Source organism: Polypterus senegalus, chromosome 7 (genome assembly GCF_016835505.1).
Source record: "Polypterus senegalus isolate Bchr_013 chromosome 7, ASM1683550v1, whole genome shotgun sequence".
Taxonomy (NCBI): Eukaryota; Metazoa; Chordata; class Cladistia; order Polypteriformes; family Polypteridae; genus Polypterus; species Polypterus senegalus.
The window spans coordinates 26,092,626-26,110,453 of NC_053160.1; the positions used below are offsets into that span (position 1 = coordinate 26,092,626).

General features: G+C 37.9%; 1 protein-coding gene across 1 annotated transcript in view; it reads right to left on the bottom strand.

Annotated features, from left to right (window-relative positions):
• Positions 1–17,828, bottom strand: part of thbs4a (thrombospondin 4a) — a 169,672-nt gene that overhangs the window by 66,317 nt on the left and 85,527 nt on the right. The window contains exons 13-15 of the mRNA XM_039758372.1: positions 14,748–14,907; positions 10,572–10,690; positions 3,384–3,436 (exon numbers count right to left, since the gene is read on the bottom strand). Coding sequence (XP_039614306.1) covers positions 3,384–3,436; positions 10,572–10,690; positions 14,748–14,907 — 332 coding nt within the window. The remainder of the gene's footprint in view (positions 1–3,383; positions 3,437–10,571; positions 10,691–14,747; positions 14,908–17,828) is intronic.

A 17,828-nucleotide genomic window follows, 5' to 3' on the forward strand; every position in this document is an offset into this window, starting at 1 on the left:
GATTTCTATTATTGCTAACAAGGTAGAAAAGAAAACTATGTCTGAGGATCGTGCAGTCCAGATGTTGAATGTTCACAGTTGACCATTACCAAAATGTGTGACCAGGGATGGATGATGGTGTAACCCAAACAGATGTTAAACCATTTAGCCCATACAGCATATGCCCTACAGGATTGTAGAAGTAATGAAAGGAAAGATGAATTTTGGGTTAGGCTGAATTAAGCAACATGTGGGGTGTTTCAGTGGAAGGTGATCATAATGGGTGGAGACTTGAATGGGAATGTTGGTGTGAGTGATGATGGTTTTGAAGGAGTCCATATGGGATTTAAATTTAGTATTAGGAGAATCTTGTAGAATTCTGGATTTTGGAGTGCAACACTATGCTATTAAGGAGTCACAAAAGTTGGTGATATACTGTATAACTCTGATGTTGTAAAGAGCACAACACAACAGACTATTTACAAGTAAGAAGAGTTAATAGAGACATGATGAAAAATGTGAAAATGGTCCTTAGAGAAGGTTCTGTATTGCAATATCACTTGGTTTTAGAAGATCTGTTAGTCAGAGGCATCAAGAAAAGAAGAAGAAAGTTCCGAGGTTGAAGGTGTGGAAGTTGAATGAGAGGAGTACGAAAAATAAATGTGCTGAAACATTGGTAGCAAGAATAAATGACATTTCAGAAGCATCAGGTGTGAATGACATTAGAACATTAAAACATTAGAACAATATAGATGAGAACATGCCATTCAGCCCAACAAAGCTCACCAGTCCTACCCACTTATTTCTTCTAAAAAAACATCAAATCAAGTTTTGAAAGTCCCTAAAGTCTTAATGTCTACCACACTACTTGGTAACTTATTCCATTTTCTTTGTGTAAAGAAAAACTTTCTAATGTTTGTGCAAAATTTACCCATAACAAGTTTCCAGCTGTGTCCACATGTTCTTGATGAACTCATTTTAAAATACAAGTCTCGATCCACTGTACTAATTCCCTTTATAATTTTAAATACTTCAATCATGTCACCTCTTAATCTTCTTTTGCTTAAACTGTATGGGCTCAGCTCTTTTAATCTTTCCTCATATTTCAACCCCTGTATCCCTGGAATCAGCCCAGTAGCTCTTCTCTGGACCTTTTCTAGTGCTTTTTTTACAGGAGACCAAAACTGCACACAGTACTCCAGATGAAGCCTCTCCAGTGTGTTATAAAGGTTGAACATAACCTCCTGTGACTTGTACTCCACACATCGTGCTATATAACCTCACATTTTATTTGCCTTCTTAATGGCTTTTGAACACTGTCTGGAAGTTGATAGCTTAGAGTCCACTATAACTCCTAAATCCTTCTCTTGAGGTGTACTCTCGATTTTCCGACCGCCCATTGTGTATTCAAAATGACAAGTGGAAAACTACATAAGAAGTCTAGGATTAGAGAAACAGACCACTGAGACATAAAAAACAGGGTGGTGAAATGCTGTGGTAAAGATGGCAATTGAGAAAAACAGGAAATGCTATTAGGCATAAAAGAAAATGTGGACATTTGCTGAGAGTAGATGCTGGGTATATCGGGAAAAGGATGCTAAGGATAGAGCTGCTAGGCAAGAGGAAAAGAGGAAGGCCTAAGAGAAGGTTTATGAGTGTGGTGAGAGAGGACATGCAGGTGATGAGTGTGACAGAGCAAGATGTAGAGGACAGAAAGATATGGAACAAGATTATCCATTGTGACAACCCCTAACAGGAGCAGCCAAAAGGAGAAGACAATAGGCAGAAGGTGACAAGGCGATCTATAAGGAAGCAAACAAAAATGGAAAAAAAGAAGCTGTAAGAAGCTTAAAGACAGGAGTTTGCAAGGTGGCTGCAGAATGAAGAAGGACTGAGAACTATATTCAGGATCTCAAAGTGGACAGACAGAAAAGAAAGACAGGATGTGGAAGATTTAAATTATTTGAAAAAAAATATGAAGGGAACATCATGATTAATAGTAATGGGATTAAGGACTCGTAGAAGAAGTACATGGAGAAGTTACTGAATGAGGAGGACACAATGATGCTCATTGTGAGAAAACAGAAAGACTGAGTTGTATGTTTTCTAAAGTGGAGGTTGCAAAAGATGAAGGTCACAACGAGAGTGATGTTGGTAATGTTGTAGGCAGCAAAAGTTACTGGAGTTGAATGGTTGACAGGCCTGTGTAATGTGATTGTTTGTGAAGGGAGGATTCCTGAAGACTGGAAAAGAAATGTGCTCATTCTAGTATACAAACGACAAGCTGATCTACTGGAGTGTGGGTCCTTTCAAATACTCTTCATGGAATGCTAGTGAAAATAATCAGGAATCAAAAGAAAGTATGGCTTCATGCCAGTAAAGGAAAAAAAAAACAGATGTAATCTTTGTTGTCAGGCCAGAAGAGTAAAAGCTTTATCCATTCTACATTTCATCTGTAGGTCTGCAACTTAGGTGACATACTGAGTGCACATGGAGTAGTGGGGTCAGCAATGACAGTAAGAGAAATAGGTCACATAAGAAATTCTGTGATCTGTCCTTTCTTCTGACTTCTAAACAAATCTTTCTGGCAATACAGGCAATGTTTATGAAAGCTGTGTAAGGCGTTGTATGGCAGTGACGCATGGCTGTTGAAGGTGGGACATGAAGCAGAGCTGGAAAGAATAGAGAGGAGAATGCTCAGGTGGATGTATGGAGTGTCAGGGAGTAAGAACTTTAGAACAATTGTAAGGAGTACAAGCCATTGAGCCCAACATGTTCATCCAACATAGTCACCTAGATCTTCCAAAAAAACATCAAGTTGAGATTTAAAGATTTTTTGTTGTAACAGTTGGCATCCACTTTACTAATTCCTTTCATATTTTTAAACACTTCAGTTATGCCACCTCTTAAACTCAGTTTGCTTAAACTGGAAATGTTCAACTCCTATAGTCTCTCTTCATATCTCATACCTTTTAGTCTTGGAATCAGCCTAGTTGCTCTTCTATGAAGATGATGAGTGTTGAGTTAAGAGAAAGACGGTGTGGAGATGATAACTGTGCTGAGGAGAAGTGGACTAATGTGGAAAAAGAAAGAAGATGATTGGGTGAAGAGGTGCTCTAAGATGAAGGTGGAGGGTATGAAACCAAGGAGGAGACCAAAGGAGATGTAACTTGAGATGGTGTCTGATGGTATGAAAATCATAAGTCTTACTCCAAAGGATGCCCAGGACCATGGAGATTGGAGGAAAAAGATTTGTGGGGCAACCAGCTAAACTGCATAAATCTGGAACATGTCTGGTAAACCAGTAATGATGCTAATTGTGATGAATGATGAAACCACTACAGTCACCAACAGAAAAATTAGAAATAAAGCTACTGATCAAATGATTGGCGACAAAAGCATACCTGTCTTGGTTTGTGTCACAGGTGTCCCCCACAAGATCATTATCAATATCTGACTATGGAGGAGAAGAAAGGACAATGTTAAATGACTAGTTGCAAAATGACAATTCAGTCTTTAAGAATAAAACATTCACTGAATTTGTAGAAAATAATTCATGGATTGCTGCACTCCAAAACAAATGCAAAATAAATCCTATAAGAGTGGCACACAAGACCACCAAATGTCTACAAACATTTTTCCAGGCTTGGAAAAACTGACACCAGTAATAATAATAAATGGTATCTATATGGCACATTTCATACACTGAATGCCTCTCAAAGATTCACACAAATTAAAATATCAGTTAATTATATGGTGGCAAGCATGCAAACCCTTTGAAATGACCCGGTTTTCCACATTAATTTGTCATAAAAATGTGATTTGATTTTCATATAATTTAGAAGTACAGTAGAGAAAAACACAATAAGCTTAAGTTAGTAACACACAAACAACTATGAACATTCATATCCTTATTGAACACTTACGCATTGAATACTCATGGTGTGCCATGGAAGAACTAAGTGAACTCTTGGATTTAATTAGTAGGCCATTTGTTCAGCTCCATATTCTTCTTGAACAATTCAACCCAGTCTGCAGTTTCTCAATAGTGTTGTTGAGTGTCAAGGTGGTCTTTGGCAAACTTCACATGTGGAGTGATGTTTTATTTTGAGAACAGTGGCTTCCTTCTAGGTGTCCTGTCATAGACGCCATGTCTGCTCAATGTATTGCATATGGTAGACTCATGAAAAGACTTGTTAACCTGTTCCAAAGATCCCTTCAGGCCTTTAGCTGCTACTCTAGGAGTCTTTTTAGCTCACTGTGTTGTGCCTATTGAGTCATCTTGGCTGGGTGCCCACATCTAGGGAGAGCAGCCACAGTGCTAAATCATCAGCATTCATACACAATTTGCCTAACTGTGGAATATCTAAAAGCTTTGAAATTACTTTATAACCCTTTTCACCTTTAAGAAAATCACGTATCTTTGATCGTACATCTTCTGAAATCTTTGTTTAGCAATGCATGCTTCACACCAGCGGATGCATCTTGTGAATAGCAAACTCAATCTGTTTGAGTCTTTTTATTGGTCAAAGTATCTCTAAGCCACACTTCCGCTCTCATTTCACTGACTGAATGCCAGATTTGCTAACTTCTGCTTCCAATTAGTTGTGGTTGAAGTCATCAGCCTATGGGTTCACATACTTTTTCCAACCTACACTGCAAATGTGTTCAATATGTACAAGAGCAATACAATACGTTGAGATCTTTTAGTTAAACCAGATTGTTTATTGTTTATTTTAAGACACATTTATTCATAAATGCAGTTATTTTGGAAGAGTTCACATCATTTTTCTTGCCACTGTATATATTAGGGTCCTCTCTGTCCTCCATTGAAGACCTCTTTATAAAGCATTATATCTACAAAGCTTACAATATCATGAAGGACCACTCCCAGCCCACCAACAATCTTTTTGTCCCATTTCAATTCAGCTGAAGGTACTGCAGCATCCAAACTGGTTCTGCCAGGTTCTACAAGATTTTCTACCCCTTAGCTGTCCAGAGACTGAATTCTGTGCTACCCCCCTGCCCTCAGACTTGCCCCTAGTAGCAAATGTATACCAGTAAAATCATGAGGTCGCTGGAAAGGGGTGTGTGTCGCTCCTGATATCTGTGCAAAAGGATGAAGGTCCAAGTCTTTAGAATCCTGGTGCTTCCTGTCTTGCTATATGGTTGTGAGACATGGATGCCATTCAGTGATCTGAGATGAAGACTGGACTCCTTTGGTATTGTGTCTCTCCGGAGAATCCTGGGGTACCATTGGTTTGACTTTGTGTCGAATGAGCGGTTTGCTCATGGAGGCCCGAATGAGGCACATTAGCTACATTGTGAGGGAGCGTCAGTTACAGCACTATGACCATGTGGTGCATTTCCCTGAGGATGATCCGGCTTGCAGGATCCTCATTTTTGAGGACCCGAGTGGCTGGAACAGGCCAAGGTGTCTACCACGTAATACCTGGCTGTGGCAGATAGAGGTTCATTTCTGGAGGGTGGGACTGGACCGCGTGTCTGCCTGGGGGATTGCCAGCCAGGATCATGAGCTGTTTCGTCAACTAGTGGGTGTGGCAACACGCTGTACAAGTGCATGCTCCCCAACCTGGCTTAACTCGATATTTGTTTCACTTGTCACTACTGTTGTTTTACTTTAATATCAGTTTTATTGTTATTTATTATTTATTTATTACAATCAATTCAAATTATTATTATCTAGTCACTTACAAAACCTATTATTTATTTTTAATTATTTATTTGTCTCTTTTAGTATAGTTCTTTACCTGTCTTGCACTTGTCCTGTATTTATGTATATATTGCACTGCAGTCCTGGGGAATATTATTTTGTGTCACTGTGTATGGATGGTATGACAATAAAGCCACTTGACTTGACTTGACTAAAAATAGAATCCATATTTCTCGAAAAGTTCATTTCTTTCTATTCTGCTACATTTGTATTAGTAGCCACTAGAGGGCATGTTTAGGCTCAAACATCTGGAGTGGGTTTAGCCAGAGGTATGGTGTTCTACATAGTTTAGGGCTACAGGTCATCTCCAACAGGGTCCCAGAAATGAGTTATGAGATATGCCAAAGAATATTTATACAAGCAGGGCCCCATGATTGTGTTGAGCAATAGGTGCAGGATAGTGAAAGGAAGAAACGAAACAGGAACCTAATATTTTCTGTGCTGGAAAATGCAAGACTTGTAACAGAAGCTAGAAAGGAGGGAAATGAAACAATACTTAAATTATGTTGATGTCCTTCTATTTTTGGTACTTGCTGTAAAAGTAATTGGCAAAAGCCAATCATAAAAATGGCATTACTAACCCCATTATCTACTAAGAAATTATAATGTTTGATCATTATTTATTTGGTGATTGACCTCCAATGTTATTCTTATTTTTATTTTATTTTATTATCGAATCAACTCTCGGTTTGCGGCAAGCAGGGCGGCCGTGTGGCACATGCGTACAGGCGCCGTTCTCATCCCTACCACCTTCGCTGTCACTTTCCCTACCTCTTCATATCTTAAATCATTCTTGAGGCAGATTTAAGACTTAAGTGCCTGCTTAAGTGACAAATTAAAGACAATTTACTAAGTAATTGCAAAACAAACACTGACTTAATCAGTTTTAACGCAAAAAGATTCTGACAAAAGAAGAGAAGCAGTGGGCCGCTAGGGTGTAGAAAAGAAGAGCTGCTTAGGAAGCAGCAAGCGCATCAACCTCTGAGCAAACAAATTCTAAATGTACAGAGAAAGAGAATGAAAACTATTAACGTTCAAGTTAAGTGTATTCACTGCGCGTTGTTGTGCAATGCACCGTTACTGGTAAATAATAATATAAATAAATAAATGCATACATACATACATACATAAATAAATAAATAAATAAATAAATAAATCTGCAGTGGGCTGGTGCCCTGCCCAGGGTTTATTTCCTGCCTTGCGCCCTGTGTTGGCTGGGATTGGCTCCAGCAGACCCCCGTGACCCTGTAGTTAGGATATAGCAGGTTGGATAATGGATGGATGGATGGATAAATAAATAAATAACTGATTTTTGGGCTATGTAAGAACAAATACAAACAGACCCCCATTGTCAAGCACCCAACCCACTCCACTTGAGACAGATATTTAAAAAGAAACACAACAAGAAATGGGTAAACTAGCATGCATGCACACACACACACACACACACACACACGTACTACATGCAGGAGTGCATGGTGAAGTAAGGGGAAAAAAAACAGGAAGCGGTAGACAGGAGACCTCAACCCCAGCCTTTACTAATTGAACAGCATAAAGCAAGTTGTTGAGAGCAGAGCTAGAAGAGTTATTTGTCCAATATGTGGACAGTTCAAGAAGGTTAAGACTGTAAAATGAAGACTTCCAGAGTGCAGAAGAGACAAGAGAAGCATACGAGTATTTTCAGGGAGAGGCTAAAAGCAACTTACCAGCAATGGAAAGTGAGGAAAGAGAATAAAGGTCCAGGAGGAGAAGACCTTGAGGGGACAGAAGAATGGGGAAAGGACGAATCTTGGAGAGGGATTCAGCCGGAGGACATTCCCAGAACTTGTGGAGGAAAGTGTCAGGGAATTTAAGAGGGCAAAAATGACATAGGGGATCTAATTCTAGTCCCATTAGGTAATGTCTCTAGGTCCATACTCTTTCCATTTTGTTTTGATAAAGTAAATGGATTCCAAACAATATTCAGTGACTTGCATATTTTCTTTTCTCTATCCCCTGTGTTTTCAATCACCATTTCACAGAGTTGTTTGAAGTGATCATTTTTCTTCATTCCATAGATTTGGCTACTGTACTGACTCAACACAAGTTGGACCTTCCACAAACAGGAAAAGAATCAATGGAAACCACAGACAGATGATCTCCATTTAGGTAATTATATAACTTCCAAAACCTTGATTTAGGTGTGTTTTATTAAAAGGGCTAATAATAAATACTTACACAATCATTTTAGTTAAATGTACAGAGATCTGTTTTCATTTTGACATTAAAAAGTCTTTTTCTGTTGATCAATGTCAAGTAAATTAAACTCACTGTGATTCAGCATTGAATAATAATAAAATGTAAAAACTTCCAAAGAGGTTGAACACTTTTAATAGACAAGGTAGGTAATGATATAACAATCTGAGAAGTATCAGCAGCCATGTATGTTAACAGTGGCTTTGTTCCAACCAAGATAACAAGTCTGTAAATCCAATAAGTGTAAGCAGCTGTGTGTAAACACATCTGAAGAGAACAAAAGCCAAGTAGTATCAAAAACTTTATTTTATACATTAAAAAGCATATTGAGAAAATTCGATGTAGGAGCACATGAGAGTGATGTAAAATTCATAACAATGCAATGTCCCAGGGGCCTCATTTATAAATGGTGCATATGCACAAAAATGTGGTTTACTACAATTTCCATTCTCCTTTCCAGATGTATAAAAACGAAACTTGGCGTAAAGTACAGAAAATTGTATTCTTAAAATTTGTAATCTCTATGTATTAGAAAAGTATTATAAGCACATAAAAAAGTATATTTTATTATATGATATATTGACGAATTGCACTCTACCTTCTAATTTGCAAGTTCCATCCACTTTCGGGTTTTTAGCCACAGGAGCTTTTCAATGTGAACTTGCTGACCAATTGGGTATTTCACAAACATTACCGAGTCGTTCCTTGCCAGCTTCATAGGATGATATTATCCGCTTTTCATCCAGATATACAAGATTTCCTTACGCTGTGGTTGAACTGGGAAACATCAAAGTGCAATTCTCAGCAACCTCTGGCTTTCCAAATGTAATTGGAGTGGTCAACTGCAAGCATATTGCTATTGGAACGGTGTTGGACAGCTTACATCAGCCAGAGATGAATCACCAGAAAATGAGCTGGCATTACATTATCTATAGCAGGGCGGTATATAAAAACGGCAACTCCAAACAGTCACAGTCAAAGGCAAGCAGTTCTTTTAAGGATATTGAGTCACCTCAAAGAGCCATGCAAAGAGCAGAGAATCCATCCTTTGTGGCACCTGGTGCCAACACTACACTATAAAGGCACCTTCAAAGAGTTGATATGCTTATGTAAATAGAAAGCATTTCCACTCTGTTAATGTGCTGCTCTATAGTCCACAGAAAGTATGTCGCATTGTGCAATCATGTAGTGTGCTGCATAATGTGGCACACAATCGTTACTTGCCCATACCTGAAGAGATGCAATATGATGAACCTGAACATTACCCACCAAATGATCAGCCAAATTGGACATCGTTACAACTTCATTTGAATGTAATTAGCAAGAATATAAAAACAGGTAATCAGATGCAGCATTTATTTTTTAACCAATTCATTTAATTTGTAGTCAGTATCACATAGTACAGCCCATATATTCCTTAGTTCATTGGCCACATCTCTTATAGCATCCACTATTGCATTATGCGACTCCAGAACAGCGTCCGTCAGAACACAGCCAGAAAGTCACCCAGCGGTTTCTGATGCAGAGGTATGTGTGCAGCCAGTGCCCAAAGATATGCCAGGCAGAGCACCACCATCACTGCTTGGAGTCGCATCCTCGGTATGGGGGTCAGCTTTTGTAATATTGTCTGAAACAGAATAAACCAACGGTGGACTGCAAGTCTCCTTTTCAAGTCGACTTTGATATCTGTCCACTTCTTTTTTTATTTTGGGCACCGTGTGAGTTTCTGAACTTGAACTTTCGAGTGTCTCAGCCACGTTGTATCACTCCATTAATTTCCTTTTGTTGCTTATACCACAGCTTAAGCCAACAAATAGTACATTTTTCCTTGCCTCCACTTTGCATTCGCTGAAATTCTTCTTTTTTACTGAACAGAAGGGGCTGTTTATATTTATTTGCATATTCAAATGTGCAAAATTTGAGAGGAGTCGGGTGGGCCTGCATTAAATTTCACGTTCGTTAGGATTTATAAAGGGGAAACGCATGAAACTTGGCATATGCACAGTTTCATGCATCTGGATGTTTTTGTGCATACGCACATTATCAGTTTTGTCCATATGCCATGTTTAAGTGTGAATTCTATGCACAGCGTTATACATGAGTCCCCTGGTGCTTACGGAATGAGATGAATGAAACAATCGTTTGTGTGAGACTGGAGAAACATTCATCTTCAAGGGGCATCTCAGAATGAAAAAGGGGTACAATTCTTTCTCCTCCTCACAATATGATAGTATATAACATTTATCAGTTTGTCATTAATGTACACACACACACACACACACACACGCACACACACACGGGGGTTGAACCTGTAAGGGGTATTCCATTGTACGGATTTGATAAGTGGCAAAAACTAACCGCTGAGTACTAAAATATGTTAACTATAAAGTTTTTAGCATTTCTGGTTTATAGTGCATGTTTCCTGTTTCAAATCATTGATGAGGCATATGAAGGACTGGTCTTGGTATGTGATGACTAGGCAATAATTCATCTCCAAAGGTGTATTTTATCCCAGCAAATTTCAGTAGAAGGATGTTATATGATTTTGTGTTTTCCGCCCTTATATTCCCATGTTACAGATTAGATATCCTTTACAAAATGTTAAAAGACTTAAGTTACTGACCTGATTAGGATTGCTTATGTCTGGACAGCTGTCACATGCATCACCCACGCCATCATTATCTCTATCTTTCTGGTCACGGTTGGGAACCCTTTGACAGTTATCTAAGAAGTTTGTAATGCCTGGAAAAAAGCAGTTTTCATGATAACTTCTATAATAATTTAACTTTAAATTTTAAAAATTATGAACCACATACACACATTCTTTACATTAAAACTGAAATACAAAAACATGAAATAATGCTATGGGCCTATGAGAAAAAGGCCAGCATGGCATCAAAGATGTGCTGCTAGCATAGAGAGCATCCAGCCCAGGATTTGACACCAGTGCACTGGAACAGTGAGATGGCAGTCGTAACCTCTGCCCCAACATGCTGTTCTACGGATAGAAGTTAAAGTGTATCATTAAAACATTAGAATCATCAGAATTGTAATGTTCTAATCATTAGAACACTAATATAGTTTAATACAGTGTGAGAGTGTCAGATGTGTAAGATACATTTTGCCTTTCTTCCTTTTCTACCAAGGAGCAGAGATGCAGTTAAACACAGTAGGCTCGTTGATTAAACTAAAAAAAGTCACTTTCATTAATTCTCCAGGTCATTTTATACAAAGCATTTATTGTAGCAGCCAAAGGAAAATATGGTCACTCTGGAATTTTCAACGGAGAAGACGTCACCTCATAAATCTGATCTCAGCCCCGGAATTTCTGTTTAAAACACATATTTGTATTTCCTCACTAGCTGAATGGCTCCTCTTCCAAAACTAACTTAGTACAATACAAATAACAGTAAGTGCTAACCATTCATTTTTAGAAAATAACATAGAAATAATAAATTGGATCTGTCCACCTCACAACCGATATTAAAACTTCAGCAACTTTGCCAACAAAATAACACAGGTCAATGATTTTATTAAATGGAATGAAATGTTAGAATGACATTTTAAAGAAAAAATCTGGTAATACAATTTTTCTGATTCAGTAAATTTTTTTGCAGTACAACTTGATCTTGACTAAACCACAATAAATATTCAACTACCGCTATGCTACATACTGTATATTTATAAGGCTATGAAGACAGAAACCGATTTTATTTTGTCTCATTAAATAAACTTAAAACAAAGCACTCATTCTATGTGCTACCAGGAAAGGTTCTACTCTACTTTGATGCTGTTTTGACATGCTTAAACTCTTACCTCAAACTAAAGAGGGAGAAAACAGAAATCTTAGTGACTGGCAAAAAATGGATATAATGAGGATATTAGAAATAAACTTGATCTATTAGGCTTAAAAGTCAAAACAGAAGAACTGAAGGGTCAATTATTCATTCTGACCTAAATTTCAAATCACATATTAATCAGATTACTAGGACAGCATATTTTCAGTTAAGAAATATAGCAAATGTTAGACCTCTTATATCATTGAAAGATGCTGAGAAATTAGTTCACTCTTTTGTTTTTAGTCGACCAGATTACTGTAACGCACTCCTCTCTGGACTACCCAAAAAAAACATCAGTCAGTTGCAATGAGTGATTGAACTAGTGCAGCAGCCAGAATCTTAACTAGGAAAAGAAATTCCGAGCACATCTCTTCAGTTTTTATGTCACTGCACTGGTTACCTGTGCCATTTAGAACTGATTTTAAAATACCTTTTATGGTTTACAAAGCCTCACTCCGTCCTATATTTCAGATTGCCTTTCACCTTACACTCCAAATCGTAACCTTAGATCTTCAAATGAGTGTCTGCTTATAATTCCGAGAGCTAAACTTAAAAGAAGCGGTGAGGCGGCCTTCTGCTGTTATGCACCTAAAATTTGTAATTACCATGTCTCCAAGTATCTATCTATCTATCTATCTATCTATCTATCTATCTATCTATCTATCTATCTATCTATCTATCTATCTATCTATCTATCTCTGATTCATACTAACCCCTACTTTCTCTGCTGTTCTTTATCTGTTTTTTTGTGGTGGCGATTAACGCCACCACCACCTGATCAAGGCACCTTGCAGTTTCTACATTGATGGATGGGAGGCCAGATGCCCACATGACTATCATCGTCTAATTCTTCCACATGAAGCCTGAAAAACATGAGGACTGATTGAGATCATTTATGCAAGGTAGAATGCCCGGTGGGGGCAGGGTGGTCTCGTGGCATCGGAACCCCTGCAGATTTTATTTTTTTTCTCCATCCATCTGGAGTTTTTTTTTGTTTTTTTCTGTCCACCTTACTTTATTCTTTGTTACTTAGCATTGCCTAATCTTATTTTTATATTTTCCCTTTTTCTTTCTTCATCTCATAAAGCACTTTGAGCTATACTCTCTTTGTGGACACCTGATGAATATCAAGGCTGGTCAACTACTGGGGCGGGTAGTTTATGGTGAATCCAAGGTATCACCTGTATTGTGGTACTATTTTTAAAAACATTACAACAATCTAAACCAGTTTAGGTCATTCAGCCCAAATTAAGCTTCCCAGTCTTATCCACTTAATTCTTCTTCAATACTCAACTTGATGATATTTGGGGTATCTAAAGTCCTACTGTCCACCACAGTACTTGGTAGCTTATTCCGTGTGACTGTGGTTCTCTGCATAAAGAAAAACATCCTAATGTTTGTGTGCTATTTACCCTTATCAAGTTTCTGTGTCCCCATGTTCTTGATAAACTCATTTGAAAATAACAGTCTTGGTCCACTGTTCTAATTCCCTTCATAATTTTAAACACTTCAGTCATTTCTCCTCTTAATCTCCTTTTGATTAAACCAAAAAGGCTCAGCTCATTTAATCTTTTTTCATAACTTTTCCCCTGGAATCAGCCTGGTTGCTCTTCTCTTGACTTTTTCTAACACTAATATGTCCTTTTTACACCCTGGAGACCAAAACTACACTCTAGAAGAGACCTAACCATTGTGTTATAATGTTTAAGCCTAACCTCCTTGGAAATGTACTGTATACATCAGAGCGCTATATATCCTCACATTCTGTTTGCTTTCTTAATGGCTTCTGATAATGCTGAGACCACTATAACTCCTAAATCCTTCTCATAAGGTGTACTTTCAATTTTCAGAACTCCCATTGTGCATTCAAACCAAAAACTTTTATGTCCTAAATGCAATACTTAATTACATCAAATTTCATCTGCCACAAATTTGCCCCAACCTGTATGCTGTCCAAGTCCCTCTGGAATGATTCAGTGGATTCAAGATTTTCTGCCAATCCACCTAGCTTGGTATCATCTGCAAACTTAACCAGCTTATTATGTATATTCCTATGCAAATCATTTATATGTATTAAAAAGAGCATCTGACCCCAGTTCTAGGGAGACTTGAGACTGCCAATGGTATTTGACCACAAAAATCATTCATAAATGGTGCATTCCGAGTTCTGACACATCACTCTTTATAACTGGTCATTGATGGCAGTGCTGGCAGATAGATTGTGAAAGCAGGAGGATATACACAACAAAGGAATAAGACACTCTGTAGGGTAAGGAAGCAGGTGACTTGAACATTTTAAAGCCAGGCCAAATGGAAAGTCCCACCTAGCATAGTTAAGGCCAGAATGATATTAAAATGCTGGGCAGAACAGTTTTGTACTGCATTTTCATTATATCATTTCTCTGTTGTGTGTGGGCATATAAGTTAATACAATTTCCAAATTGCATTATGTAATATCATCTATTGTTGATTTCTGCTCTGTACTTGTAATATTTCTATTGCACTATTATATTGTATTGATGATTACTTGGGCTCTGTTCAGTATACTGCATTGTATTTACTACCTTATTTCTCGCATCCAATGCGTGCCCAAACTACATGGAAAGGGGTCTCTCTTTGAACTCATTTTTTTCCATACAAGGATTTTTTTGGAAGTTTTTCCTTTTCTTCTTAGAGAGTCAAGGCTGGGGTGCAGTCAAAAGGCAGGGTCTGTTAAAGCTCACTGTGGCACTTCTTGTGTGATTTTGGGCTATACAAAAATAAATTGAATTGTATTGTTTTGTATTGTATATAAGTTATCATTGATTATTGAAATCTACAATTCCCCTAAATCAATGAAAATATAGTATACTGTAGCCGTCGTATTAGTGGCAGGACCGCTGTTGACACAGTTCAGATTTACTACTTGAACGTGTTATTTTTTATAATACAACTTAGCAGAGAGTATTTGGTTTCCTTACCATCTCCATCCATGTCGTTGTCGCAGATATCTCCTTTGCCATCATTGTCAGTGTCTTTTTGATCAGGGTTAACAGCATGCCGACAATTGTCACAAGCATCACCAAAACTGTCCTGGTCGCTGTTTTTCTGATCCACGTTGGGCGTTAATATGCAGTTATCCTGGACAAAACAGTATTTAATTAGTCTTAATGTCAGCCTTTGGAATTTAAAATGCTATTAATAAGATTAAGAAGTGTACGAAATTCCATTCAGTATTATTGGCATGTACCCCAAATGCATAAGGCAGGACCCCACACTTGTGGCATCTAACACAATGATGTGTATTTCTTTGTTCAACACAGACAAGTTCTGCATCTAAAGACTGGCAAGCATAGCATATAAAGTAGCCTTCATCTTAAATAAATGCCTCCACAGCCTCACATGTCATCAGGTGCTCATATCCACTAATCACCAATGGCTGCATCTTCAGTAATGACTGTGACAAACAAGGGAGCCAGTAACATAAAGTGACCTGCAATGCTGGAGAGCAAAATATGAAAGGAATAACACTAAAAACAGAAAAAAACAGGCTAACGATGTAGTTTATGTACTGAAAATATGCATCTATTACTCTTTTAGTCTTTTGTAACAATCACTCAACAAAGGCTTCTTTCCGTCTTCATAACACTTATAAAGGTCAATGATATGTTGGTAGAATTACTTATGACAATGAAGGATTTACAGGACTTATACTAAAGTATGCAATATCAAGAGACATATGTTACGCCTAGGCCACTTGTGACCGTTCCAAAGTGATGTGTTGTTAGCAGGGCACATTGCACAGATGAATAAACACTTTACTGATGCTTTCTAAGTGTGATTATCACCAAAGAATGCATTCATTTATGAGTTGTTGCTTAACAGTATATGAATACTAGAAGCATTTTTGCATTACATAAACTAAAGTGTTACCAAAAATAGGAATGTGAAAATTATAGTATGTCCACAAGTCAGTGTTCGCTTTTCAGTCAATTTTTAGACAGCAATACAGCAATCCCTACTCGATCACAGGGGTTGTGTTCCAGAACCTCCCGCGATAGGTGAAAATCCTCGAAGTAGAAACCGTATGTTTGTATTTTTATATATTTTAAGCCCTTAGAAACTCTCCCACACTGTTTGTAAATATTCTCCGCACAGTTACATAGTAAACCCTTGTTTATCGCAGTTAATCTGCTTCAGACAGATAAATATATTTCCACGAAGTAGAATTCTTTATTTATAAATCTAATATTTTCGCAGTTGGAGCACTGAAAACCTGTTTACGACCTTCTAAATACGTTTTTTTAACATTATTAGAGCCCTCTAGAGATGAAATAACACCCTTTAGTCAAAAGTTTAAACTGTGCTCCATGACAAGACAGAGATGACAGTTCTTCTTCACAATTAAAAGAATGCAAACATATCTTCCTCTTCAAAGGAGAGTGAGAGAAAAGTAAACAAGCAAAAATCAATAGGACTGTTGGACTTTTATGTATGCGAAGCACCGCGATAAAGTGGCCGCAATGAAGGGAGCAATGTGAAGGTAGTCGTTCAGCATTTTTTAGAGTAGCCTCCGTATCTTCTAAGCAAACAGCCACTGTGCAAACAGCCCCTCTGCTCACACCCCCTCCGTCAGGAGCAGAGAATGTCAGAGAGAATAAGAGAGACAGAGAAAAGCAAACAATCAAAAATTAATACGGGCTGTTAGAGCTTTTAAGTGTGCGAAGCACCGCACGGGAAGCATATCGTATATCATTGAGGAGTTTTATTTAATACGTAATACGTGCTCTGATTGGGTAGCTTCTCAGCCATCCGCCAATAGCGTGCCTTGTATGAAATCAACAGGGCAAACAAACTGAGGAAGCATGTACCATAAATTAAAAGACCCAGTGTCCGCAGAAATCTGCAAACCAGCGAAAAATCCGTGATATATATTTAGATATGCTTACATTTAAAATCCGCAATGGAGTGAAGCCGCGAAAGTCGAAGCGCGATATAGCGAGGGATCACTGTAACTCTATTTAAACAATGTTTTTTACCAAGTCAACGCCTTTATTTCCTTTGTATGATGCCTTCTTCTACTTGTAAAGTGCTTTGAGCTACATTGTTTGTATGAAAATGTGCTATATAAATATTTGTTTTTTCCTGTTTTTCCAAGGAGCAGGGATGCGGTTAAGCACAGCAGTCTTGTTGATTACACTATGAATTTCACTTCACCAATTGAATGTCTGTTTATTTGTATGTTTGTTTGTTCTCTAATCTTGCAAATCTGAACCAGTTTTCATGAAATGTTTTGTGTGCCCAAGGTTATTATAGTTTTGCTTTTTTATTTTAGTTTTTATTCCTAGATTTTTTCTCATCTTACTTGGAAATTCAGTTTAGTTTTAGTTCTCCTTCATTGTATATTTTTATTTCATAAAGACATTTCTATTTTATTTTTATATATATTAGTTTTAGTAATTATGGTATGATTAAAGAGATACTATGGAGTTTAGTTTTGTGTCAGAATCAGACAGAACTGTACACTTAAATGGTTTGGATATAATATTAGTTTAATGTTAGTGGAAGCTTATTACACTACATGATTTACTATCTGGTTTTGTTTTTGTCTGATAAAAACATCCATCCATCCATCCATTATCCAACCCGCTATTGGGATGTCTGCTGGGGGTTCTGCTCGAGCCAATCCCAGCCAACACAGGGCGCAAGACAGGAAACAAACCCCGGGCAGGGTGCCAGCCCACCGCAGGGCACACACACACACCAAGTACACACTAGGGGCAATTTAGAAATCGCCAATGCACCTAACCTACATGTCTTTGCAGTGTGGGAGGAAACCGGAGTACTTGGAGGAAACCCACGCAGACACGGGGAGAACATGCAAACTTCACGCTGGGAGGACCCAGGAAACAAACCCGGGTCTCCTAACTGCCAGGCAGCAGTGCTACCCACTGCGCCACTGTGCTGCCCCCTTATAAAAATAAGCATAATCAAAACCAGATATTGAATATGAACAATTTTATACATTTTATAATTTTTAAAATATTTTCTACTAGCAAAAT